General features: G+C 45.8%; 1 protein-coding gene across 1 annotated transcript; it reads left to right on the top strand.

The window, feature by feature from the left end:
* Positions 1-10,035: 10,035 nt before the first annotated feature.
* Positions 10,036-23,671, top strand: Galp (galanin like peptide). The gene is made up of 5 exons (XM_021166545.2): positions 10,036-10,119; positions 15,721-15,769; positions 18,789-18,869; positions 21,545-21,622; positions 23,610-23,671. The coding sequence occupies exons 1-5, from the start codon at positions 10,036-10,038 to the stop codon at positions 23,669-23,671; spliced, it is 354 nt and encodes a 117-aa protein (XP_021022204.1).
* The last annotated feature ends 3,977 nt before the right edge of the window (positions 23,672-27,648 follow it).

Raw genomic sequence — 27,648 nt, 5'->3', positions numbered from 1 at the left:
AAAGAGCAGTAAGTGTGTGACTAAGTGACAGAATGGGTGGGGCTCTGGCAGAAATGGGAGTTTCGCTAGGAAATACAGTTAGGAGGGTTATATGAAGCTATCTTCATGAGAGTGTGCATTCCTTTGAGGCAGTGCTGCCCTCTGGTGGTGAGGGCTGTTTCTGGAACTAAGAAGGCATCATCTCTGGGAGTTTTTTCACCTCTCAAGTAGGAACGAGCAGGTAGACAGCCCTTTCCACAAAGAGGTTTTTTGTTTTGTTTTGTTTTGTTTTTTGGTTTTTCGAGACAGGGTTTCTCTGTGTAGCCCTGGCTGTCCTGGAACTCACTCTGTAGACCAGGCTGGCCTCAAAATCAGAAATCTGCCTGCCTCTGCCTCCCGAGTGCTGGGATTAAAGGCGTGCGCCCCCACGCCCGGCTCACAGAGGTTTTTCGGGAGCATATTAACTCATCCTTTGCACCTTCGGTGGTCTTGACTGTGGCGCTCCTGCCCCAGCCCCTGTTAATCATGCTGCTGCTGCTTCAGGCTTCCAGTCCTAGTGGCCGATGAATAGGGAAGTTACCTAATTAGTTTTTCCAAACTTTTACAGCTACTCTGTTTCAGGGACCCACAGTGGTGCAGATGCAGATAGCACCGTCCACCTTTGACAGAGCTGCCAAGCCCCATTGTCCACTAGTTCTGAAGACCACACCAAGACATTGATGCATGCCTCAGGGTCCACACCCATGCAGTATCTTTCATGGCAGCACTTGGTGTAGAGGTGTCTGTCTTGTGCAGTAAGACAGGCTGTAGAAGTCATGTAATCAGCTGCAGGCTTTCAAGTTACTGGGAGGAGCAGGGAACAATGGGAAGGTGGGGGTGTTGTGCAGACAGAGGCCATGTCATTTGGCAATAACAGGAAACACACAGTGAAAACGCTGTGCTTGTCTGAGATGAATCAGTGGGTAAGAGCACTTGCTCTGTAAACAAGGACCCGAGTTCCATTCATCAGCATCTATAACATTGCACTGGCGCAAAAGCAGAATGGTTGTGAGCCACCATGTGGTTGCTGGGATTTGAACTCTGGACCTTCGGAAGAGCAGTCGGGTAAAAGCAGAATTATTGCTAGTGAAATAGAACTGAGAACCAGTATTCCTGGAGCCACTGGTGTTTGACCCAGAGGCCAACGGTACACACTGAAGAAAAGATGGCATCTTCAACAGACGTTGCTGGTCACACTAGATAGACACAGAATGAGCATACATTCATATCCATCACCCTGCATAAAATTCACCTCCTGATAGGCCACGGGCATCAACATAAGACCAGATACCTTGAATCTGATAGAAGGGAAGATAGGGAATAGGCTTGAGCTCACTGTCCCAGGAAAGGAGTTTCTGAGCAGAGCACTGATAGCCCAGGCACTAAGTGCTACACTTAATAAATGGGACCTCATAAAGCTGAAAAGCTTTGCACAGCCAAGGACACTATCATTCAAGCAAAATGACAGTGAGAAAAGAAGTCATTACCAGCTACCCGTCTAACAGAGTCTGCAGCCAGAATGTAGAGAGAACCAAAGAAACCAAGCAGCATGTAAGCAGCCCAGTTTTAAATGCGAGGCATGGCAATATACAGAGTGCTCCAAAGGTTAAACAGATGGCTGAGAGACATTTTTACAGCGTTCAGCATCCTTGCCATCACTGAAAATGCAAGTTAAAATGACTTTGAGGTTATTTTAGCCTAGTCATAATGGATATGATTTAAAGAAAAGGAAAGGAGAGAAAGAGAAAAAGATAGCTGGGTAGTGGTGACAGACACCTGTAATCCCAGCACTCAGGAGGCAGAGGCAGGCAGATCTCTGTGAGTTCAAGGCCACCCTGGTCTACAGAGTGAGTTCCAGGACAGCCAGGGCTACACAGAGAAACCCTGTCTGGAACAACCCCAAATAAATAGATAACAAGTGCTGGTGTTGGTGTTGAATAGTGAACACACACTTGTTGCTGGTGGAAGTACAGACTAGTGCAACCACTATGGAAGTCAGCCTGGAGGTTTCTAAAAACAAGAAACCAACAAAAACTGAAAATAGCTGCACTGCTCATGGGCACATGCCCCAGAGACTATACCATCTTATTATAGAGACACTGTTTGCCCTGTTCATTGTTGCTCTGTTTATAGCCAGAAGGTGTAAACTGCCTAGATGTCTGTGGTAGTTTGTATATGCTTGACCCTGGGAGAGGCACAATTAGGAAGTATAGCCTTGTTGGAGTAGGTGTGTCTGTGGGCATGGGCTTTAATACCCTTATCCTGGCTGCTTAGAAATCAGTATTTTCCTAGCAGCCTCCAGATGAAGATGTAGAACTCTCAGTTCCTCCTGCACCATGCCTGCCTGGATGCTGCCATGTTCCCACCTTGATGATAATGGACTGAACCTCTGAACCTGTAAGCCTGCCCTAATTAAATGTTGTCCAAATAAAAGTTGCCTCGGTCGTGGTGTCTGTTCACAGCAGTAAAACCCTAAGACAATGTGCATTAACCAATGATGTCCATCGAACTATGAAAATATACATCTACACAATGGGCTGTTCAACTGTTAAGGGCACAAAACTCTGAAATTCACAGGTAAATGGATGGAGCTGGGATCAAATCATTCTAGGGAGGTAACCCAGACCCAGAAAGGCAAGCATCGCACATTTTCTCTCAGTTGTGGACATCAGCTTTATGTCTTCACATTTGTATGTCTCATTTGGGATGTTCATGAGCTCAGGAAAGTAGTAAAGGGTGGGCTGGGTAGGGGCTTTCAAGGGAGGGGAGATTGAAAGCGGTAATAAAAACACAGAGGCAAAGTTCCAGTTGACTTCATCAGTCAATCATGGGAATGTGTAACTTGAAGAACAGAGACAGAGGGACTGTGAGATGAAACTCAGCTAGGCAGGGTCACCCCAGGGGCCTGCTCTCCACACAGTGCTGGTACAGCCATGGCCTGGTTCTGCCGGAGTTTGGCTCCCCCTTCTGGTGACAGAGAGAGACAGCAGCTCCCGTGGCTAGGTCATTCTTTGAGCAAAATGAAGAAACAGGTGAGAGAGGGTGTGGAGAGTAGAGAACACTGGGAAGAAATGTGGAAATGAAGCGACTGGAGAACTGACTCAAGGCCTAAGAGCACCTACTGCTCCCTCAGGGGGCCCAAGTTCAGTTCCCAGCACACATACCCTGTGGTTCACCACTTCCCTCTAACTCTAGCTCCAGGGGATCTGGCACCCCTTTCTGGCTTCTGCAGGCACCTGTGTATACCTGACATGCATTCAGATACATAGACACATAAGTAAAATGAAAAAATATTTTGGACGAGAGAGAATGACTAATGAGGATGTCTTTGGGCCTCCCTTCTCTTGACTGTTCCCCTCCCTCCCTCCTTCCCTCCCTGTGGTCTCTAGGTAACCTCCTCTAGGTGTCCATCCCATAGCCTCTGTCCTTTGTCCTGATGACATCACCTCCCATCCTCTCTTCTCTTTCCCAGAAAAGCCATTTACACGTTCTTGTCATTTTATTCTTCCTGAGAGTCCTCCTCCTTCTCCTCCTCCTCCTCCTCTTTCTCCTCCTCCTCCCCCAGATCTGAGGTCACACAAAGGAAACTGCAGCCCAACAGCTCTCATCCATGCCTTTCCTTGACTTGACATTTTTCAGCCAGAACAAGAAGGAACAGGGGCTGGTTCCAGGAGCACTTTAGATGCGGGGGAGTGGGGGAGGTAGAGGGGGTAGCTGATGTAAAGAGAGAAGACAGAAGAAAGTGCTCCATGGTCAGTGGGATATGGGAGGGAAAGGAGGCCCTTTGGCAGAGAGGAAGAGACAGAACTCCAAGAGAACCCAGACTTTTTTTTTTTTTTTTTTACCATTTCTCTGGGAGCAAATAGCAGTGCCAGGAGTTATACCCCCCACTCCCACCCCACCCCCACCCCACCCCCACCCCACCCCCACCCCCAGTTTCCTCTCAAAATTGGCTGCTGTCCAGGGCAAAGAGGGAGAGAAAGGAAGAGAAAGATAATAACAAAAGCAAGGAGAGAGCTGGAACACACACAGTGGTCCCATAAGTTGCTCACCCTACAGCTGTATTGAGATCCAGGAGCTATCTGTTCTAGGAAATTATTGGCCAGTGAGATGCTCATTGGAGGAGTGTGCTGGCCATCAAGGCAGATGACCTGACTTTAATACCCAGGACTCATATGATGGGTTGTCCTCCACACATGTTTTATGGCATATGATCACCACAAATAAATAAGTGATGGAATTTTAGAGTATGTATGAGTGTGCGTGGGTGAGTGTACCTGTATGCACACACAAAGGCCACAAGAGGGTGCTGTGTGTCCCTTTTCACCACTCTCCACATAAGCCTTTGAGGTAGCATCTCTCCTAGAACCCAGGACTCATTTTTTTTCTTGGTTAGGCTGGTGATCTGCCTGTTTCTGTCTATCCACCCCTTGTCCCAAATTGAGGCAGGGAATATAGGATATAGGGCATCTGGCCTGTTACATGGATCCTGGGGTCCAAATTCCTTGGACCTCGTGATTGTGCAGCAAGCACACTTAACATCTGCGCCATCTCTCCAGTCCCTTATTTTGTTCTGTGGTTGGTTGAGTCAGGGGTTCACTAAAGACCAGACTGGCCTGGAACTCATGAGCCTCCAGCCTCAGTCCCCAAAGTGCTGGGATTACACGTGTGTGCAAGCCTTCCGGGCTGAGAGGTGGTAACGCACACCTTTAATCCAGGCAGTCAGAAAGCAGCAGCAGGTGGATCTCTGTGAGTTCAAGGCCAGTCTGGTCTACAGAAGGAGTTTCAGGACAGCTAGCACTACACAAAACTCTGTCCTGGAAATCAAACAAAAAGAACAACCACAAAAAATAACTATGAGCTTTCAAAGTAAGCTCCAGGAGCCATTTTTAGAATGAGGTTCATGGAGAAAGGAAACACTGAGAAACACAGACAGACAGACAGACAGACAGATGTACACATGCATGTGCACGCATGTACACACACACACACACATGCACAAAGAAGAAAGGACCTTTATTATACATGCAACAGAAAACACAGGTCAAACTAGGTGTGATAATAGCTATTATACAACTTGGAGATGTAGGAGAATCAAGAGTTCAAAGTCATCCTCTGCTAAAACTGGAGTTGAGGCCAGCCTAGGCTACAGATACCCTATGTCAAAACAAGAACAACAAAGAAACGCAAGGGGATCTGAAATGGCTCATTAGGTAAGGTACTTGATGGCACGCTGTCACGACAATTTGAGTTCCATTCCTGGGACCTACATGGCTGAAGGAGGAAACCAATACTCACAAGTTATTCTCTGACCCCCAACACACACACACACACACACACACACACACACTGAAAACAAAACAAACAAACAGAAAACCACAAACCACAGGTTAGAGAGACCATAAAGAGGCAGTGAAGGAAAGACAGTCTCAAATCAAGGACCTGCCAGCAATGGCTGTGACAGATGTTTTCTGCCACAAGTCACCTTTGTCTGACCTCACACACCAGTTAAAGAACTCTGAAGTGGATGAGTCGTCCTCTCTGCCTCCATCCTCACTAGCCCGCCCACCCTTGTCTCTCTCCCTAACCTCCTCATTCTCCTCAGAAGCTCACAAACCAGGATCCCTGCTGCTGCTGAGAGCCGCCCAGCCCAGCCGGTGCTGCCAGCTCCACACAGGTTAGAGCCTGGGCTGGAGGGAGGGGAGGCTGGGGGATCTGACAGCAGTGATGGTAAAAGCATCTCAGAGACTGGCAGGGCCATGACAGGATGGGGCAGTAGGGAAAATGGGGCATCTAGCATGGGTCAGTAGGAAGGTATGCACAGAGAAGCAGAGAGGAGGGAGTGTGGGTATGGTCAAATTCCACGTGCGTGATAGTGGGTCTGAGAAACGTGGGTAAAGGTGGATAGAGGAATATTTTGCTTGTTTCCTTGATTTTTTTTCCTTTTTATTACATTAGTTACTAATTTGGGGTATGTGTGTGCTCACTTATGTCCCACAGCACGACTGTGGAGTTCAGAAGACGACCTGTAGGGATCAGTTCCCTCCCTATACCTCTGTAGCTCCTGGGAATTGAACTCAGGTCCATTAGGCTTGGCAGCAAGCACCTTCACCTGTTTAGCTGACCTCTGTTTTTCAGGCAGGATCTTATGTAGTCCAGGATGGCTTCAAACTTGTCCATGGAAGAAAATGACCTTGAATTTCTAATCCTCCTGCCTCTGCCTCTGGAGTGTTGGGGTTATGGGTGTACAACACCACCATACCTGACTCTGGAGAGCCTTATGCTGTTCTTTTCTGGTCTCAGTGTTCTATCAGTAAGCTGTCTATATCACACATTGCAAAACCATGGATTCAAATAATCAAAAATTAAAAATAACCAGGGAAAGCTAGTTAAATGGCTAAACTGGTAAAGGTGGTCGGAGCTAACCCCAATGACCTGGAATTTGATGCCTAGGAGGGGGAGCTGTCCTCTAAACATGGACATTTTTCTTAAGTTTCCTTAAGGACACAGTGTTGCATTATTTACAGAGGATTTTTATTTTCGCTGTGCTAGGCAACACTGCCCAGAGGCAATCTAAGTATATAGGAGGGGGCTGGAGAGGTGGCTTGGCAGTTAAACACAATGGCTGTTCTTGCAGAAGACCTGGGCTCCGTTTCCAGTACCCACATCAAGCAGCTCACAGTCGGTTGTAATTTTAGTTCTAGAGGCTCTGACCCCTGTCCCCAGAGCAGAGGTGCAGAGGTTCTATGCAAAAGGCTCTAGAAGAATGGCAGATGTGGGTATCCGTGGGGAAGGGTCTCATGAGTACTGCAGACAGTTGTACATACGTGTACATTTTCTCTCAACCAACTCTCTCATTTCCTTCCTTCCCCTCCTGCTTTCCTACTTATTTCTGAGTGCTGCCTGTGTAGAGGTCAGAGGACAAACTGAGGTGTTGAAACTCACCCTTTGCCTTGTTGTGGGCAGGGTCTCTTGTTTGCAGCTATGGAGCTGTGAACACCAGGGGAACTGGCTGTGAGCCTCAGGGAACTTTCCTGACTTCCCCCTCCATCCATCTCAGTGCAGGACAACTGGGAATCCAGATGTACATTCCTGCAACTTGCTGCTACATGAGTTCTGGGGCCTCAAGCTTCCCAAGTGAAATGCTTTGGCTTTGTTTATTCACTAAACCATCTCCCCATTCTGCATGCGTTTTTGTTTTTGTTTTCTCTCTCTCTTCTCCTTCCCTCCCTTCTCCCTTCTATTCCTTCCTTCCCTCCTTTCCTCCCTATGATTTATTTAATTTATTTTATTTTATGTGCATGTATGTCTGCATGCCTGCCAAGGCTAGAAGGTGATACGGGATTCCCTAGAACTGGAGTTAGAAGACATTGTGAGCCACCTGGTGTAGGTTCTGGGACAGAACCCAGGTTTTTCACAATAGTAGCAAGTATTTTTGTTTTCTTTCTTTCTTTCTTTCTTTCTTTCTTTCTTTCTTTCTTTCTTTCCTTCCTTCCTTCCTCCCCTCCTCTTCCTCCCCTCCTCTTCCTCCTCCTCCTCCTCCTCCTCCTCCTCCTCCTCCTCCTCCTCCTCCTCCTCCTCCTCCTCCTCCTCCTCTTCTTCTTCTTCTTCTTCTTCTTCTTCTTCTTCTTCTTCTTCTTCTTCTTCTTCTTTTTCTTCTTCTTCTTCTTTTGGTTTTTTTGAGACAAGGTTTTTCTGTATAGCCCTGGCTATCCTGGAATGCACTGTGTAGAAGACCAGGCTGGCCTAGAACTAAAAAATCTGCCTGCCTCTGCCTCTCAAGTGCTGGGATTAAAAGCGTGCTCCACCACTGCCCGGCTTGTTTTATTTTTCAAGATGGGGTTTCTCTTGGTAGCTGCCGAGGACTGGACTCAGTCCATGCCCCAACCCCAGAAGAATCAGGGTTCCAGTACTCAGGTGGGCAAGGAGTCAGAGGCGAGTGTGGCAAACAGATGGGAACACAAGGGAGTGTTGATCTGAATGTAATTTTTCAAAGGGAGCATCAGACTTATAATACAGAAGAAAAACAAGGAAGCTAGGCAATACATCACCCAAGGTACATCGAGATGCATAATGATGTCTTTACACAAAACAGAGAAAATGTATACATAAAAGCTAGAAAGAACCAGGCATTGTTTACAACTGAGATAAGATCAGCCATATCTAAAATCAGCTATTCACAGGAGCCAGGTGAAAGGGCTAATACGCCCAGGTGCAATAATAGTCTACTGTTAAACCCACCACCAGGGGTCCCTTAATAAATACCTAATTATGCTATTCCTCTGGGCCTAGAGAAAAACATGCACCAGGGGAGTTCCTTTCTACTAACCCTTTCATGAATAATACAATACTCTAGTTCCTCCTTAAACCACAACTCTCCTTCTTCCTAGACCATTGTAAATTCCTGCATATGGAAGTGACTCGGCTGTTATTCTAAGTTTACTTTGTTGAACTAGCTCTGAGATTTTTAGCTCTTATCCAGTAAAATACTGCAAGAAAATATGCAAGACCCTCCACACTATCACAGGGACAAATCTGGTTATGGGACACCAGAGACTCTCCAGGAGACAAGTTTCCATGAAACTTTTTGCCTCAGGACTGTGGCCAAGCTTTTAGACTTGCCATGCAGACTTCACTGGAGTAGGTGTGGCAGGTAGCCCTGGCTGTCTTGGAATACACTCCATAGACCAGGCTGTCCTCAAATTTAGAGATCGGCCTGCCTCTGCCTTTGCCTCCTGAGTGCTGGGATTAAAGATGTATGCAACCACCGCCTAGCTATTTCAAGTGTTCTTAAACACTAAGCCATCTCTCCAGCCTCATCTTTTTCTTCTAATTATTTATTTGTGTGTGTGTGTGTGTGTGTGTGTGTGTGTGTGTGTGTGTGTGTGTGATACCAGAGGAGTGTTTCAGGCTCCCTGGAGTTGAAGTTACAGGCAATTGCAAGCTTCATTGTGCATGCTGAGAACCAAACTGGGTCCTCTGGAGGAGCCAGAGGCACGTTTAACTGCTAAACCATCTCTCCGGGCTCTGTCTGTCTGTCTGCCTATCTTTCTCCTGCACTCATTTTTCATTCATTTTTTAAAGCAGTGTCATATATCCTAGGTTGGCCTCAAATCCAAGGATGAATTCACACTCCTGACCCTCCTTGTACCTCTGGAGTGCTGGGATGTTATGTGTGCAGCCTGGCCCTTGCTATATTTAAACACATATTTCAATGAGGCTCACAAAAACAACAGCAACAACACACACAAAAAACCTTAAACCAGATGTGGTATGTACTTGTAATCCCAACACTCCAGAGTGTAGGAGGGAGTTTCAGAGTTTGAAGCAAGACTGAGTTTAAAAAGTGAGACCTTTGTAGGTTTATCCTGTAGTACAAGCCTGCCATCCCAGTCACTAAAGACGTTGAGGTAGGAGGATAAAAATCCCATGCCAGCTTGGGCTACAGAACGAATTCAAGGCCACCCTGAGAAAATCAGTGAGATTCTGTTTCAAAATAAAACAATGCTTGTGTATGACAAGTCCTAAATTCAATTTCCACTTATGTACCACCACCCCTATATACACAAAAGACAGAAAGAGAAGAGATGCCAAAAGAAACAAATAACAAATCAAAATGTTCATTTTATTTTATTTTTTTCTGTGACATATTTAAAATAAAAAGACTTTTATCTACCAACTACTGGTCCATAGTGATCCTGTGATAATGCACCATGTGGCCCCACTCACCCGGCTGTAGACACTGTGTGCGAGTGCGTGCGTGTGCGAGAGTGTGTGTGTGTGCGCGAATGCGTGCATGTGTGGCCCCACTCACCCGGCTGTAGACACTGTGTGCAAGTGCGTGCGGGTGTGGCCCCACTCATCTGGCTGAAGAACACTGTGTGCGTGTGCGTGTAGATCAATCGCACTCAATAAAGTTCTTCAAACAGAGTGCCACACACCCCTGCTTTGGAGACTAACTCTCCATCTGTCTCTGTAGCATTCCTTAGCTGTGTGCTGTGCTCCTTCAGCTCCAGGATGGCCTGCTCCGTACATCTGGTCCTCTTCCTCACCATCTTGCTGAGCCTGGCAGAAACACCGGAATCTGCACCTGCTCACAGGGTAACAGCTTTCTTCATTGCTCCCCCGCCCCCAGAAAGGTTTCAAACCTGTTCTGCTCTGATCCAGGGGGAGTTAGGGGACAAGCGAATGCTGTGATCCAGGGGGAGTTAGGGGACAAGCTAATGCTGTGACACTGAGAATGACAGGAACTGACCTCATCAACAGGACCCTAGGAGTGGAGTAGAGCACAAGAGAAAAAAAAATAGTATTGGAATTTAGTTTATTTAGCCCAGTGTTATGGCACCTAGCAATTATCCCAGCATTCAGGAAGCAGAGACAGAAAAATTCTGTGTTCAAAGCCAGGGACAGCATAGTGGGATTCTACTTAAATCAATAGGAAAGGGAAAGAGAAAAAAGGGTGATGGGCATAACTCAGTTGATGTAGCACTTGTCAGCATGCAAGAAGCTCTGGGCATAGTATAGTATGCCTCCAATACCAGCATTCTCACAGAAGAGGAGGGGGGTCAGGAATGGAAGACCAACTTCCACTACTACTAGTAGTATTCATGAACTAGTAGTATTGAGGCTAGCCTGGACAACATGAAACCCAGTCTGAAGGAAAAATAAAATAAAGAAGAGGACTGACAAGATGGCTCAGTGGGTAAAGTGCTTATGGCATAAGCCTGATGACTTGAGTTTGATCAGGAGAGAACTGACCTGAGAATGGTGCTCTGACCTCCAGAAGCATGGTAGATGATGTATGCCTGACATCCCAGATCCCAGGAGGCTGGGGCAAGATTCCTATTAGACTGAGGGCAGCCTTTATACCCAGTCTCAAACACAACAAACAAAAATAGACCAGGTGTGGTGCCCTTGCCTCTAATTCTAGTACCAAGGAGGCAAGGGTAGGCTGAGCCCTGAGAAATTGATATAAACAGTGGAGAGTCAGGCCCACCATGCTTGGATGGTTTTTTTGTTTTGTTTGTTTTTTGTTTTGTTTTGTTTTTTTTTGTTTTATTTTGTTTTGTTTTTGAGACAAGATTGCTATTGGAGAACTGAGCAGTGGTGGTACATGCCTTTAATCCCAACACTCTGGAGACAGAGGCAAGAGGATCTCTGAGTCCCAGGCCAGTCTGCTCTACATAGAAAGTTCCAGGACAGCCAGGGCTACCCTGTCTCAAAACAAAACTTAAAGATCTTTCTCCCAGGCTGACCACCATTTCCCCATGGGCCTCAAAATGACCAAGACCTGAACCTCCTAATTTTACCTTGGGAGTGCTGGGATTACAGGGGCGTACTGAACACCCAGTTTTATGTGGTGCTGGGACTCAAACTCAGGGCTTCATGAATGTTAGGAAGGCAATCTACAGACTGAGTGACATCCCTAGGCTATACCTCCAAGTCTTTTGTCAAGTTATAACTCACTGTGAGGTTAATGGGTTGAGCCACTCTCAGGCTGAACAGCTCTCGCTTAGGTGGATTTACCAGAACCACGTCACATGACCTAAGACAGCACCTGAATACTCAGTTACTGCAGCTGAGGACATTGCAAGCATTCTAAGCTTGTAAATCACTAGGAGAATAAAAACATTTTCACAGAGCCAGGTGTGGTGCTCTCAGCAATTGGAAGGCAGATGCAGGAGAGATGAGAAGAAAGTTCAAGGTCATCCTGGACTACATAGCAAGTTCAAATCCCTTCTTAGCCTTTGTCTAAGATCAAGTGTAGCAAAGTCAAGGCCAGCCTGGGCTACATGAGATCCTTGTTACACTTTGTCTGTCATGGGCCATGAGGAAGGAGAGAGAATACACCAGTGGGCTACTCAAACAGCAAAATCTTTTATTATTCGCACCACATAATTCATTTTTTATTATTCACACCGAGTGATGGAAGTCGCTGATCCAAGAGAACTGCCAAGCAAGGACTCAGGAGGCTTGTTTCTTCTGACAGCCTGAGTAGGGGCCGAAGCAGGGTTTATAAGCATAAAACCACAAGCATCTGGTCCACGTTACAGTTATAATTCTCATCAGTCAGAACCTGGGGATCGGGGACTTTCCCCAGCATTCCATTATTGTCAACTGACACTGAATGTAAGTGGTTTTATCCAACTGATCAAATTCATTTCTTCTTTTTGTTGTTATGAACAGGCATTATGTTTGGGGAACTACTGTTGCTTAGATAGGGGGTTGGCTAGCTTAGGCAAAATGGAGTCTGAAGTCAAAATGGCAGTACTTATGACAAGTTTCTTGAGGCTGGAGAGATGGCTCAGTGCTTAAGAACACTGACTGCTCTTCCTGAGTTCAAATCCCAGCAACCACACGGTGGCTCACAACCATCCGTAATGAGATCTGATGCCCTCTTCTGGAGTGTCTGAAGGACAGCTACAGTGTACTTACATATAATAATAAATAATAAATAAATCTCTTTTTTTTTTTTTAAAAAAAAAAGACATGTTTCTTTATTTGTTCCCAATACCCTGTCTCAAATAATTGAAGACAAAAGAATAGTAATAACAACAAAATATCTTCACTATACATAGTCATACAAATGATAAGCCCCGGGAGGTAATGTATTTGTCTATCAACAAAGTAGTCCCACAAACTGCATTTTACAATGCATTGGACTCTCCACCATAAATATTTCATTTTCCTTTGTCAGTTAAAAAGATGCTAAGAGGGGAACCAGAGAGATTTCTTAGTGGTTAAGAATGGCATCTCTTAGCCGGGCGTGGTGGTGCACGCCTTTAATCCCAGCACTCGGGAGGCAGAGGCAGGCAGATTTCTGAGTTCGAGGCCAGCCTGGTCTACAGAGTGAGTTCCAGGACAGCGAGGGCTACACAGAGAAACCCTGTCTCGAAACAAACAAACAAACAGAAAAACCAAAAAAGAATGACATCTCTTTTTTGAAGGATCAGAGTTCAGCTCCCAGGCACCCATGTCAGGTGGTTTACAAGTAAGAAAATACATCTTCTTTAAAATGCTAAACAGGACAAAAAATATAAGAGATCAGTATTTGGCTTCTTGAGGTTTGAAGCCTGACTGACCTTCATAACTGGGTCCTTGTCAACACATCCCTCTCCCTTCCCTTTCTCCCCTTCTTCCTTCCTTTCATTTTTCCAGATAGGGTGGTGGTTCTCAGTACATGGGTCACGACCCCCATATATCAAATATCCTGCATATCAGATATTTACACCACGATTTATAACAGCAGCAGAATTACAACTGGAGTAGTAATGAGAAAATTTTATGGTTGTGGGATATCACAACATAAAGAGGGTCACAGGTGTTATGTGTTATGAAGTTCAAGAATCAGTGAACCATAGGCTCTCATGTAGGCAGGCTAGCCTCAAATTAAATATCTGAGGATAACTTATTTTTGCTTGTTTGTTTGTTGAATTAGGGTATCTCTCTATAGCTATGGCTGTCCTGGAACTCAATATCTAAACCAGGCTGGCCTTGAACTCAGAAAGATTCATCTGCCTCCACCTCCTGAGTTAATCTGCTTCTAATGATATCCTTGAGCTCCTGATCTTCATGCCTTCACCCCCTCAGTGCTTTATTACAGGATTACAGATTTCTTTCTTTCTTTTTTTTTTTTTAAAGATTTATTTATTTATTATATGTAAGTGCACTGTAGCTGTCTTCAGACATCCCAGAAGAGGGCATCAGATCTCATTACAGATGGTTGTAAGCCATCATGTAGTTGCTGGGATTTAAACTCACGACCTTCAGAAGAGCAGTCGGTGCTCTTAACCGCTGAGCCATCTCTCCAGCCCCATGGATTACAGATTTTTTATTCAGTGCTGAGGACCGAACCCAGAGATTCATCTTTGCTAGGCAAGCACTCTACTAACTGAGCCACAGCCTTGGTTAGCCTCATTTATTTAGTTATTTAGTTTTTATTCTGAGGTAGCATTTCACTGGGTTGTCCAGGCTGGCTTTGGACTTACTCAGTAGCCCAGGAAGGACAGCCTTGAATTTAGAATTCTCCTTTCTCGAACCTCCGGAAGAGCTGAGATAGTAGGCCTGAACCACCAGGTCTGGCTCTCAGCATACTTTACAGATTATAATAGCACACTGTTAACTCCAAGCACCCAAACGTACCATTGTTCTTGGAACTCATCCATCTCTCTTCACAGAAACTTTTGGGTTTTTTGAAACAAGGTTTCTCTGTGTGGTCCTGGCTTTCCAGAATTGACTCTGTAGACCAGGCTGGCCTCGAACTCAGAGATAGCTACCTGCCTCTGCGTCCAAGTGCTGGGGTTATAGGCATGTGCCACCATTATCTGGCTTCACAGAAACTTTATACGAAGTGTGTAGAGAGCCTTGGAGTCAGTTCAAGGTACCCTAAGACTAAGTTCTCAGTACAAAGGAGATTTATTTGCCCTAGAGTGACAGAGGTCACAGATAAGGAATAAAGATAGAGGGCAAGGGAGAAGGGGAAGGGAAGGGAACAGGGAGAGGGGAGAAAAGGGGAAACGGGGATTTTAAGGGGTATTTGTCCCTAGGGACATAGAATTGCCTGTGGATAGAGAGGACACAGATGTGGCCTGAAGGTAAATGGCGCTTTATAAAGATAAAATGGGAAACCCTATGTTTAGGGAGAGTTGTTTAATTTTGATTGGGCATGTTAATTAGGGGGGCTTTTGATTGCTGCACTTTAGTACCTTGATAGCTAGGCTTTGGGAGTCAGCCACAGGAAGAATTGGCCAAATAAGAGAATAGACCTTGGAGGCTAGCTTGAGATATGTAGTCTAAGGGTTATTAGCAAGGCAGAGGGAGAGAAGGAGAAAGGCAAGGCCTGCCAGAGCCATGTTTGCCATGCTCAGGCTGGCTGGCTAGGGTCCCCTCATGGTAGGGTCAACGTCGTGGTGTCTCCACCAGGGAAGTCTTTATTAGCCAGCCGGTGACTACACTGATTGTCCAGGATCCCAGTGTAGTCCTGGGCCTTTCTCAGGGTGAGTTTTTATGTACTTAACAGGATCAGTCAGAAAAACTACAGAAGCTAAAAAAAAAAAAGCAAGTTAGTATATTTATACCCTTCCCAGAGCTCTGATGGATAAGGTCCTCACCTTGGCTTTAGCAGGTGGTGCTGTGTACACGCTGAGTTCATGGCTAGCATAGTATGTTCGTAACAGAGTATGTTGTGTTAAGGTGTGTGGGGGGATTACTAAGGGCCTGTTACAGTCAACCCCCAATATCCTCCCTCAGCATCTGTTCTTGAAGCAAGGCTTTTCAAATCTTCCCTTCCATTCCAAGCTGTCATATTGTAAACATAGTGTTCCTTACACTCTGTCTATCTGTCTGTCTATCTGTCTGTCGTGTGTGTGTGTGTGTGTGTGTGTGTGTGTGTGTGCTATACAGAGAGAGTTTGGAGGTCATAAGATAACTTGCAGCAGTCACTTCTCTTCTACCAAGTGAGTCTTGGAGATGAAAGTCATTCTTGGTATAAAAGGGCCATAACCATTGAACCACCCTGCCCGGGTGTTCCACTTGCTGGATTATAGGAAGTTCTACTTGCACAGGGCTGAAACAGAGACTAAGAAGAGCTGTGTGTGTGTCACTGGCTAGTAGTATTGAGGTGGCATGGTGACCTACATCACCCTAGGCTTGGGGAATCTTGGCAATTTCCTGTCTGAGTCCTCACTTCTCCATCTCTTCCAGGGACGAGGAGGCTGGACCCTCAATAGTGCTGGTTACCTCCTGGGTCCTGGTAAGTGCTTTTTCTCCATGCTCCATCCCCCACTTGTGCCTACCTAATGCCAGTGGGCTTTGTGTCCCTGCACACTAGATCAGTTGTTTTCTATGACCTCTCTATGACTGAAATACCTGATGAAGGTTGAAAGATTACAGTAATCAAGGCTTGAGGAGCCAGCATGCATCATGGAAGTGGGAGAGTGTGGAAGATGCCAGGGATCACTGTGTAGCCAGAACTATGGGTCAGACTACAACCTTCAAAGGCTCACCCTTAGAGATCTCTTTTCTTCAGTTAGGCTCCACCTCCTAAATGTTCTATAACCTTCTAGAGATCCCAGGGGAATGAGCAAGTATTCAAAACATGAGACCATGGCTCAGGTTCAAACCATAGCATCCCAAACTAGATGGGTCTGAAGCGTTGATCCAGGTGGAAGGCTAGGTACAGAGCCTGTTGAGGGTTCAAATCTCAGCTCTGCCACTTGCTTCATGTTCAGGATTAATCTCACTGAGCCTCCATTTCTGGCTTTGAAATGGGGAGGACACTGGTGGTCCCCATATTCATGAAAGAGTTTATGAAGCCCTAAGTAAGTTAGGTGTAACTCATTTGGTAGAGCTTCTGCCCAGCACACTGAAAACCTTGGGTTTGATGCCCACAATAGTGTAAAGTTAGGTGTATCACAGAGCTGTAATCTCAGGGGATCAATGTCATCATAAGCTACTTAGGGAACCTGAGGCTAGCCTGGGGTACCTGAGACCCTGCTTTAAAAAATAATAATTAAAATAATAAAAAAAGAGCTCCAGCAAGATTGCTGAGTAGGTAAAGACACTTGCAGCCTGATGGTGCAAACTCATGGCCTGAGTTTGATCCTAAAACAAGATGACTCAGTGGATGGATAAAGGCATTTCCCTCCACATCTGACATCCTGGGTTCCAGCCTCCAGTACCCACAGGGTGGAAGGAGGGAAGCAGTTGCTACAGATGTCTTCTGCTTCCCACAATGACTTGGCAAGAATGCACCTATACATATAAACACACACGCAATAAATAAATGCCTCAATGAATGCAATTTTTTTTAAAAGATTTATTTATTTTATGTAAGTTCACTGTAGCTGTCTTCAGACACTCCAGAAGAGGGCGCCAGATCTCGTTACGGATGGTTGTGAGCCACCATGTGGTTGCTGGGATTTGAACTCTGGACCTTCGGAAGAGCAGTCGGGTGCTCTTACCCACTGAGCCATCTCACCAGCCCTGAATGCAATTTTTTAAAAGATTTATTTATTTATTTATTTATTATATGTAAGTATACTGTAGCTGTCCTCAGATACTCCAGAAGAGGGCATTAGATTCCGTTACGGATGGTTGTGAGCCACCATGTGGTTGCTGGGATTTGAACTCGGGACCTTCGAAAGAGCAATCGGTGCTCTTAACCACTGAGCCATCTCGCCAGCCCCAGTGAATGCAATTTTTAACAAATGGATTAAGCATCCCTGGCACACAGTGGGTACCATACCATCCTCCCAACTATGCCTGAGGCTAGGCTCTGTTTGTTAGAAATAAAACAGGGTCCGGTGAGGCGTGGTTCCTTTAATCCTAGCACTCAGGAGACAGGCAAGTAGATCTCTGTGAGTTCAAGGTCAGTCTGGTCTACCATAGTGAGTTCCATGATAGCCAGGGCTACATATCAAGAATTTGTCCCAAATTTAAAGGAAGTGGGCAGAAGTCATGTGTTCATGCTCTGCACTTAGTCAGACACTGACATTCATGGCTGATGCTTGGCTTTGCACAATTATAAACCAAACTGCTTCACTTTCCCTGTCTCAAGTCTCCAGTGCTTTTATTATGAAATGAGAATCTTTGTTTTTCACAGGCTTCTCTCAGGGATCTATGCATACTCAGGTTGGAGGCCAACAAGATGGCTAAGTGCATAAGAGGGCTTGTTGGCAAGCCTAAGGACCCAAGTTCAATCCCCAGAAGGAGCAAACTGACTCCCATAAGTTGTCCCATAGCATGTGCACTGCCCCTACCTCTCCCTCTGTCTGTCTCTGTATTTTCTGAAAGGCAAACTTACATTTTAAGTTTTAATCACTGTGCTGAATCGATCCATGACACAAAAATGCCTCTCACTTGTAAGCCCCTTGCCCAAGGACAGATACTTCCTGGAATGTTAGAGGCTATTGTGTATTGTAATAAGCTTTCTGTTTTCATGCCCCTAAACAAATTTGTCTGACCCAATTGCATGGGATGTACCTGATCACATATAAGTGGGAGGTACATAGGTAGGAAATACATTTGGACAATGGTCTTATGGGGTTGGTGTTTAAAGCCTCTGCAAAATGTGACTTGGAGCCATTTTCTGAGAACCCAGGAAAGGACCTGGCCAGAGTCCATCATCCTGTCTAGTATTTAATTAAAGCTTGCTTTAATTGTGGCTCAAAATTGTGGTTGTGGTTTATTCTCACCCAAGTGGAGGATTCTAGGATTTCCTGTCTCTCTGTCTCTCCCCACCCCACCCATTCACAAAACTAACAAATAACTAAATGTAAAAAAAAAAAAAAAAGAACTGTTCATGTTGCCATGACAACATGTCAGAAAGAATTAAAAAAGTGAGATTTGAACCCAGACATAAGAGGTGTGTTACGGGCTGGTGAGATGGCTCAGTGGGTAAGAGCACCCGACTGCTCTTCCGAAGGTCCAGAGTTCAAGTCCCAGCAACCACATGGTGGCTCACAACCATCCGTAACAAGATCTGGCGCCCTCTTCTGGAGTGTCTGAAGACAGCTACAGTGTACTTACATATAATAAATAAATCTTAAAAAAAAAAAAAAAAAAAAAAAAAAAAAAGGTGTGTTACAACCCTAGTCTAAGCCCAGCAGCAGTTCCTCCATGTAAGTTAGGTATGGCCGGTCAGCGGGCGTCCTGCCCTGCAGCTTTGGTTGGAGGGATTCTGCTAAATGCAACAGGACTTGCTGTGACTCTGTGATGTCATATGCCATTCTGTTGAACAGCTCTCCTGCTGTCTCCCCTCCCTTCCCTAGTCCTCCCCCTTTCCTCCAAGGCTGACCAGGGCAGGAAGAGAAACTCAGCTCTTGAGATCCTAGACCTGTGGAAGATCATTGGTGAGTAATTGCCCCTCTGTCTCCAGCATCTTCCTCCTCCTACTCACTGCTGGCTTTGGAAACTGGTGAATGTGGGCTCTACTCCTCACTCTGTCACTTCTCAGGTTGAGAAAATGGGGAAACAATGTAATTCTGTCAAGTTTTTAATTTCTCCACAAGTAAAAATATAACCTCTATCTCCATTGGGTGTGGTGGTGTATACCTGTGCCCTCGTACTTGGGACGTGGAGGCAAGAACGTTAGGAGTTTGTCACCCACAGCTACGTAGTGATCTCTAAGCCAATTTAGGTTACATAGAACCCTGTCTTAACACTGCCCTCCCCAGGGGAAAATAGATGCAGTAAGATGGCTTAGTGGGTAAAGGCACTTGCTTGTCTAGCCTGGCCACTGAGCTCCATCTCCAGGACCTATAAGATGGAAGGAGAGGGCTGACTCACATAGTTTGTCTGTCCTCTGATCTACACACCTGTCTCACACACACACACACACACACACACACACACACACACACGTACGGACATATACACATCATGATGGTGATGGTGATGGTGATGATGATGATAATGATGATGATGATGACAAATGATCTAGGCTAGGCCTGAGAAGTGTTTGCTGTGCAAGAAGACCCAAGTTCAGAACCTACATCAAAAAGTTGGCAAAGTAGTATGAGTCTGTAATCTCAGTCCTGAATTCGCTGGCTGTTGGGAGCAGAAGGTCCTTGTGCCCACATCTCTCCAGAGAAACCAGAAATGTTAAGCACGCAAAGGGAAAGAAAGCCCTGTTCTTCCATCCAGAAAGCTGAGAATTGATGCGATCCTGGTGATATCCTGGTTGAGGTCCTTGTGACCCACATTATCTGTTGGATCAGGCCTCAACAAGCTCCTGCAATTAAGACTGGAGGCTAGAGAGATGAGTCCTGAGTTCGATTCCCAGCAACCATATGGTGGTTCGTGAAGACAGCTGTAGCATACTCATACATAAAATAAATAAATAAATCTTTTTTTAAAAAAAGAAAAGATTAAAAAAAAAGTCTGGAGGTGGCTGATGATCTAAATGACTTTCACAGCCAGGGACTCCTCAAGCTCCCACAACCAGGCGCGGAGTTGGCTAATAGCCTGAATGACCAAGACCAGGCCAGATCCTTTCCTAGGCCCTTAAGTTAGTACAGATAGTCTATCTCTAGAACCATCTTCTTTTTTTAAAAAAAATAATAAGATCCTCTCTTTTTAAATTTTTTGTATGTGTGCGTTTCTATCTATCTATCATCTATCTATCTATCTATCTATCTATCTATCTATCTATCTATCTATTTAATGTATATGAGTACACTGTAGCTGTCTTCACACAAACCAGAAAAGGGCATCAAATCCCATTACAGATGGTTGTGAGCCATCATGTGGTTGCTGGGAATTGAACCCAGGACCTCTGGAAGAGCACTCAGTGCTCTTAACTGCTGAGCCATCTCTCCAGCCCAGAATCCATCTTCTTGGAATAAATGACATGGACCCTGAGTGAGACTTCCATGTAATTATGCTTCCTTGTGCACTAGGGATTATATTATACTAGGAAAGACCCCACCACCCGCAGCCCTCTCAGTAATACTGGGTTTACATGCCTTGAGAATAAACCGCCTGCTATCAGACTCTTTACAAGCTTTGCTCCAGGTTGATGAAGCCAATATGAACCAAGTTCAGATCACTCTCCTCACAGTTCTCTTCTCTGTTCTCCTCACAGTTCTCTTCTCTGCCTGACACCTGTGAGCTCCAGGTTTAGTACTCAAATCCTCTGTCTAAAAGCTAAGGCAGAGAAAAATGGAGGAAAAAAAAAAAAAAAAACCCTGGTGTTGGCCTTTGGCTTCCACAGACACAGAAGCACATGCTTATTTCCGAAACCCCAAACAATCTGGCACTCAGTAGGACCACAGCTCTTTCAAGAGAGAGTCTGGGAAGCTGGCTAGGAGGGGATCAGGGCTTGCTGTCCTCCCTGTGAATTCAGTGCAGGACTTGACCTGAGCTGCCTTCTCATTGTCGCCTGTACGGGGCAGTGCTGACCAGATACAGATGCCAGGTTGGCAGCCAACCTGGGTTTTATTGACATTCGGAGCTGGGTACTTCTTGGCTCCCGAAGCCAATCCCAGGTGGGCACTGCAGCATACCTGGTTTCTATCTATCCTATGCTGAGAGTATTCCCTTTCCTCTCAGTCATGGCAATCCAAAACTTCTCTAGACACTGCGAAATGTCTCACCAGGGCAAAGATTCCAAGGAAATAAAGAAAGTGAATCCATGTTACGTATATAAAGAGAGAATGTCATGGAGCCTTTGCATCTATCTATGTATCTATGTATCTATCATCTATCTATCTATCTATCTATCTATCTATCTATCATCTATCTATATATATATCTATGTGTCTATCATCTATTTATTATCTATCTATCTATCTATCTATCTATCTATCTATCTATCGACTTACCTACTATGTATGTGTATGCACATGCCACAGCTCTGTGTAGAGCTCAGAGGACAATTTGTGGGAGTCAGTTCTTCTACCATATGGGTCTCAGGAGGGAAACTCAGTTCACCAGTCTTGGCAGCAAGTGCCTTTACTCTCTGAGCTGTCCCTACAGCCCCTCATGGTTATGTCAGTTGATCACGATGTCTTGTCCCTTTTCCTAGATGGACTTCCATATTCCCACTCTCCAAGGATGACCAAAAGGACAATGGGAGAAACGTTTGTCAAAGCGAAGACTGGAGGTAAGATAGGGTACTCACTCTTCAGACCAGGCTGGTCTTGAACTCACAGAGATCCACCTTCCTCTGCCTCCCAAATGTTGGGATTAAAGGTGTGTGCCACCACCAACCAGCCTCATATTAATTTTTAAAAGTGTTATTATTTTATTTTTTAAATTGTGTATTGGTGTCAGATGATCATCAGATGACCTCCTGGAGCTGGAGTTATGGGTGGTTGTGAGCCGTCTGGTGCGGGTGCTGGGAACTGAACTAAGATCCCTTGCAAGATCAGAATGCATTCTTAGCTATTGAGCCATCTCTCCAGTACGTATTTATCTAGTGTGTGTGTGCGTGTGTGTGCAAGTGAGTGGTGTTCGTGGCCTCCACAGTGTGAACAGGAAGGTCGGGTCAGGACAACTTACAGGATTTGGTTCTTTCCTTCCACCTGTGGATCCCGGGGGATTCAAGTCCAGGTACCAGGCGTAGTGGTCTGGTCCTTTCCCCACTGAGCCATCACCGTGGCTCTAAATGTTTCTTTGGGGGGGGGGGGGGCGGTCATAAATTGATCTGTTAAACCAAACTTGGTGTAGTGGTGTACACCTTAAATGCCAGCGCCTAGAGGTAGAAGCAGGAGGATCAGTGGCTTCCAGGGCGATCACAGTGAGTTCAAAGTCAACCTGGGACAACCGGAGACTCTGATCATAAGCAAAGTCAAGTAAACCACATCCAACATAAGCTCTGGGTGCACAGGGGCCACCTCTGGGTGTGGCTTGCTGTCTAGTACAGTGGGAGGTTTATGCTAAGTGCTTGGCTGGGTGTGGTGGTGCATGCCTTTTGTCCTAGCATTTGGGAGGTATAGGCAGCGGAATTCTGTGAGCTAGAGGTCAGCCTGGCCTACATAGCGAGTTCCAGAACAGCCAGGACTACAAAGAGAGACCTTGTCCCTAAAAGGCAATAAACAAACAAACAAACAAACAAACAAGTTTTTAAATGAGTAAATAAGTTTTAAAAAGGATAAAATTATTCAAGTGTGGGATATGCACCCCCATACATGAACATACTCCTCCTCCTGCCCCCCAACCAAGACAGGGTTTCTCTATGTAGCCCTGGCTGTCCTGGAACTCACTCTGTAGACCAGGCTGGCCTTGAACTCAAAGCTCCACCTGCCTCAGCCTCCTGAGTGCTGGGATTAAAGTGGAAACCAGCACCAACTGGCTCACATCCCCTTTTCTAACCACTAAGGACTTCATGTGTGCTCCCACCTCAGCTTTGCAGGCTTCCTCTGTAGGAACATCACCCAACACAATGTCTTTCTTGGATCTCAGTATTTTTTCTGTCCAAGTGAACACTCTTCCTCAGTCACAGTTTAATTCTTGAAAACCAGTACCCCTTGGTTTTATTTCAACTGTATCCGCTCCTTTGAGAAACATAGGCTGGGGCTGGGGAGAAGAGCTCAGAGGGTTCTAGCTCTTGCAAACGTGATGACCTCAGCTCAGATCCCCAGTTCCCTCATAAATACTCCTGCGTTAGCCCTGTGGGGAAGGGGAAGTGGAGACAGAGAATCACAGCCACTTGCTGACTGCTGGCTTTGCTCCAGATACAATGAGCGACTCAGTCTCCAATGAAACAGAGATAGAACAGGGCATCCAACATTTTCTCATAAGAGTAAACAAGCCCGTCCAGGGACTCTGCATCATTAGTGGTATGGAGAATTCAAAACCCACCTGTTAGGGTCAGTGAGGTGGCTCTGAGCTATCTGAGGGTAAAGCGCTTGCCCAGAAAACCAGATAACTGGGGTTTGGTTGCCACCACTCAAGTCAAGGTGAAAGTGGAGAGCTGACTCCACAAAGTTGAATTCTGTCCTCCACACATGCACCATGGCACAGACAGACACAGACAGACAGACAGACAGACACACACACACACACACTACTGCCATCACCATCACCACACATATGATGCTAATAAATAACAATTAAAAATTAACCCGCCTGTTGCTCTCCTGTTGCAGATCTGCACATACTGGACAAGAATGTTCCCAAGGAAGAAGCCACCCTGGACTCAGAGAGTTAGCCATACCTCACTCTTCCTTCATTTCCAGCTCATTCTCCCCCACCCCCACCCCCACCCCCACCCCCAGGAAGTACTCTCAACACCTTTTGCTAAGACTAAGACCCTACAACTATATCCCCAAATCTCACTAAGACATGTACTATTACAAGAATTATTCTGAAGTAATTCTGGAGTGTCCCTGTTTTATTGATTGTTCTTGAGCCAAGTCTAAGATGTCATCATGGGACCCCAGAGATGACCCAGTGGTTAAGAACATGGTTTGCTCTTCCAGAGGACTTGAGTTCCCAGCACACATATTATCAGGCTCAAAAACACCAATAATCCTGGCACTGGGGGCTTTGGTGCCTCTGGCCTCCAGGGGCAGCTGCATTCACTTTCACAGATTCACGTACAGACACACATATGTGCACATAATTTTAAAACAATGGTAATAAAAAAAAAAGATAAATTGGGAGCTGGAGAGACAGTCCGTGGTTAAAAGTATTTCCTGCTCTTACAAAGGACCCGTGTTCTATTTCAGCATCCATGACCTGTGGCTCACAACTGTCTGAAACCCCAGCTCCAGGGACCCAACACCCTGGCTTCCAAGGCACTTGTACTCAGGTGCTCATAGCTGCATGCAGACAACATACAGATAGTTGTCATTGTGAGACCCCGTCTCAGAGCGTTTCTCCCTGGGAGGTAAAGCCCCTGAAAGTTCCCCCAAGCCTGTTTTCTCCAATCTCTGGGAATACAGACAGAAAGAAGCTCGTTGTTCTCTATAGCCAGCAAAAAGCCTTTTTGTTTCTATACCTTACAACCAGAGATGCGATAATTGTAAAAAGATAGCCAGGTGCTTGCCTGGCTCCCTGTGCCAAGGACACAGAGATTAAAATTCACAAAGAAGAGCTATAACTCACTCCCCACTCCTCATGCCTTGTAATTTTACCAAGGACACCCGACAGAGAAGAGCTGTAGCCCAACTCCTTCCAGCTCCTCCCAATTCCTCCCAACTCCTCCCAATTCCTCAGCTAGCTGTTAAAAGCCCCGTACTGTTACTGCTCAGGGTCGAACTCCCCTGCCCTGTGCGCAGTGGAAGGAGTTCTTCCTCAGCTAGCTGATAATAACAACGTCTCTTGCAGTTTGCATCTGGTGTGGTTTTTCTCTCGAGTCATTAGGGTTCCGGCCAGCTCATCCCGGGACTTGAGTGGAGGTCCAACTTCGGGGGTCTTACATCGTTAAGGAACCTAAGAGTAATGTGGGGACTCTTGGGGAAGGCGTGTAATCATAGAACATTCTTACAGTATATTCTGGCTAACTGTATCCCCACCCCCGCTACCCTCCTCGTGCATGCACGAGTGTGCACACAAGTGTGGAGGTCAGAAGACAGCTCTAGGGAGTTGATTCACTCCTTCCATCTTGTGAGTTCTAGGAATCAGCCTCAAGGTTACCAACCTTTGCTTGCTGAGCCATCTCGCCTGCCCAAACTGGGATAATCCTCTGGATTCCATCATAATCTCAGTGGCCACTTTGCTGCCATGAAAGGCTTGAAAGTATGGTTGCTTCTTCCCTGTCCTAACATCAGAGGAGGCCATTTTGTTCTCCAGATCTTACAAGGCTGTGCTCAAAGACAAGGCACTGAAGACCCCGGGGCCAGCCTCAGTACCAAGTGCCAGGCTCTGCCCATCCCTGCCCCCCCCCCCACCTGTTCCTAGCTCCGTCTGCATCCTGCCCCCCACCCCTGCAGCAGAACAGCTGAACAGGTTTCCTTAACCCCATGCTCCCCAACCCGTTCCCTTTCCAAACAGCTGGGCGGATGTGGGGCTGGGACTAGGGGTGGGAGAGGATTTCTCTGCAGCCACCATCTCCTGGGCCTTCATCTTCCGGTTGAGGAGCATCTCTGCTAGGCTAAGGTGGTGGTGGGTTGGGGTCTTGTGAAAACTGAAAACAATGAGTTGCCCGGACCGAAATCCAAGGTGAAAATCCAAGGAAGAAAAGGGTGTGTCTTTTTGGAACACACGCTAAGTAAGCCAATATTCAGTCCCAACCAGAGAAGAGACCTCCTGAGGTGGGTTTGGAATGCCAAGCTTCCAAACTTAGTTGGTTACAGATGTTAAACCCAGCTAAAAGGTGAGAAAATTGTCTAGCAGATGTGGCTGCGCATATCCTTGTTTAGCAAGTGTGGAGTTCTGGGTTTGATCTCCAGCTAAAGTCAGGTGTGTGGTGCACCCGTATCGGGCAGCTCACAACAGCCTGAGGCTCCATCTCCAGGGGATCTGGTGTCCTCTCCTGGCTTCCACGGGCAGCTTCACTCAGGTGTACAAGCTCACACACATAAACATAATTAAAATAAATAAATAAAAATAAAATCTTAAATCACTATGATACCCTTCTTTCTTCCTCCTTTCATGACACAAGCTCTGTGTCTCTGTCTGTCTGTCATCTCTTCTCTTTTGTTTTTCTCTTGGACTGCCCTTTTAAAAATCTCAGAAATATAGGAGCAGGAGAGGTGGCTCAGTGGTTAAAAGCACTGGCTGCTCTTCCAGAGAACCCAGGTTCAATTCCCAGCACCCACATGGCAGCTGACAACCCTCTGTAACTGCAGTCCTGGGGGATCTAACACCCTCTTCTGACCTTGTGTACCAGACGTGCTTGTTGTGCACAGATACACATGTGGCCCATATGTATAAAAGAAAGTTTAAAAAAAACATTAAAAATCTCAGAGAGGGATTGGAAATATGGCTCAGTTAAGAATACTGCTGCTCTTCCAGAACACCCATGCGGTGGCTCACAGCCACCTCATAGCTCCAGTTCCAAGGGATCAGATACCTGACCCTTATGGGCACTGTATATATGTGTGTTGTACAGACAAGCAAAGCACCCCTATACACAAAATAAAAATAGATTAATATTTAAATAAATAAAGTCAGAGATACAACGACCTAGTTATCAATTGTATTCGTCTCCTTTTTAAATTATCATCGTAGTCCTCGTCATTGTTATCATTACTTTGAGATAGGATCTCATGCAGGCCAGGCTGTCCCGAAACTTACTATGTGGTCAAGAATACTTTGAATTTCTAAGCCTCCTGCATCCATCTGTTAAAGTACTGTTGTTGTGATTATAAAAAAGATAAAGAAATATTAAAATATGTTCTATGGAGGTGTGGTGAGGTACAGGGGAAGGGGATGTCTCCATGGGCCCATGTCAAGGCATCCCTTCCGCCTGAGTGACCAGTCACATGATGGTATAGCATAGAATAGAGCTTATTCAGGGCATGGGGAGGGGAGTTAAGAGAGTAGTAGAGGCAGAGAAAGGCAGAGAGGGGAGAGAGTAAAAAGGTAGAGGCCAGCCATGACCACTTGGAGAGAGAGAGGAAGGGAAGGGGAGAGAGGGCAAGAGTAAGAGAGGCAAGAGTAAGAGAGGAGGGCTGGTGAGATGGCTCAGTGGTTAAGAGCGCCGACTGCTCTTTCGAAGGTCCGGAGTTCAAATCCCAGCAACCACATGGTGGCTCACAACCATCCGTAACGAGATCTGACTCCCTCTTCTGGAGTGTCTGAAGACAGCTACAGTGTACTTACATATAATAAATAAATAAATCTTAAAAAAAAAAAGAACAATAAAAAAAAAAACAAAAAAGAGTAAGATAGGACGGGCCAAGTAGCCCCTTTTATAGTGGGCCAGGTGTGGGAGTGGAGTCCAGACAGGATACCAACAACTATAAAATATTTCTTAGTAATAAAAGATAGAGGGGGAAACACTCATAAAGTGTTTCATATTTATTTTTTCATTTTCAACACAACACAGAATACTCCCCAGACCCCAGTCATTTCACTTGGTGCAATTCCTTCCCCAGCAACCAGGCGGGGATCCCCTGTTGAAACTCAGTGTGGGTTCCGTGTGCCTGAGAGAAGAGAAGAGGTTATGTCCCACGAGTTGAGAGTTCTGTCCCCCCAAGACTTTGCCTCTTCAGATGCATTTCACTTGCAAGCCTTTGC

Source organism: Mus caroli, unplaced genomic scaffold, assembly GCF_978045245.1.
Source record: "Mus caroli unplaced genomic scaffold, Mus_caroli_1 scaffold_8, whole genome shotgun sequence".
Classification (NCBI taxonomy): Eukaryota; Metazoa; Chordata; class Mammalia; order Rodentia; family Muridae; genus Mus; species Mus caroli.
The sequence above is the reverse complement of the archived record's forward strand: the minus strand, read 5'-3'. Positions and strand labels throughout refer to the sequence as shown.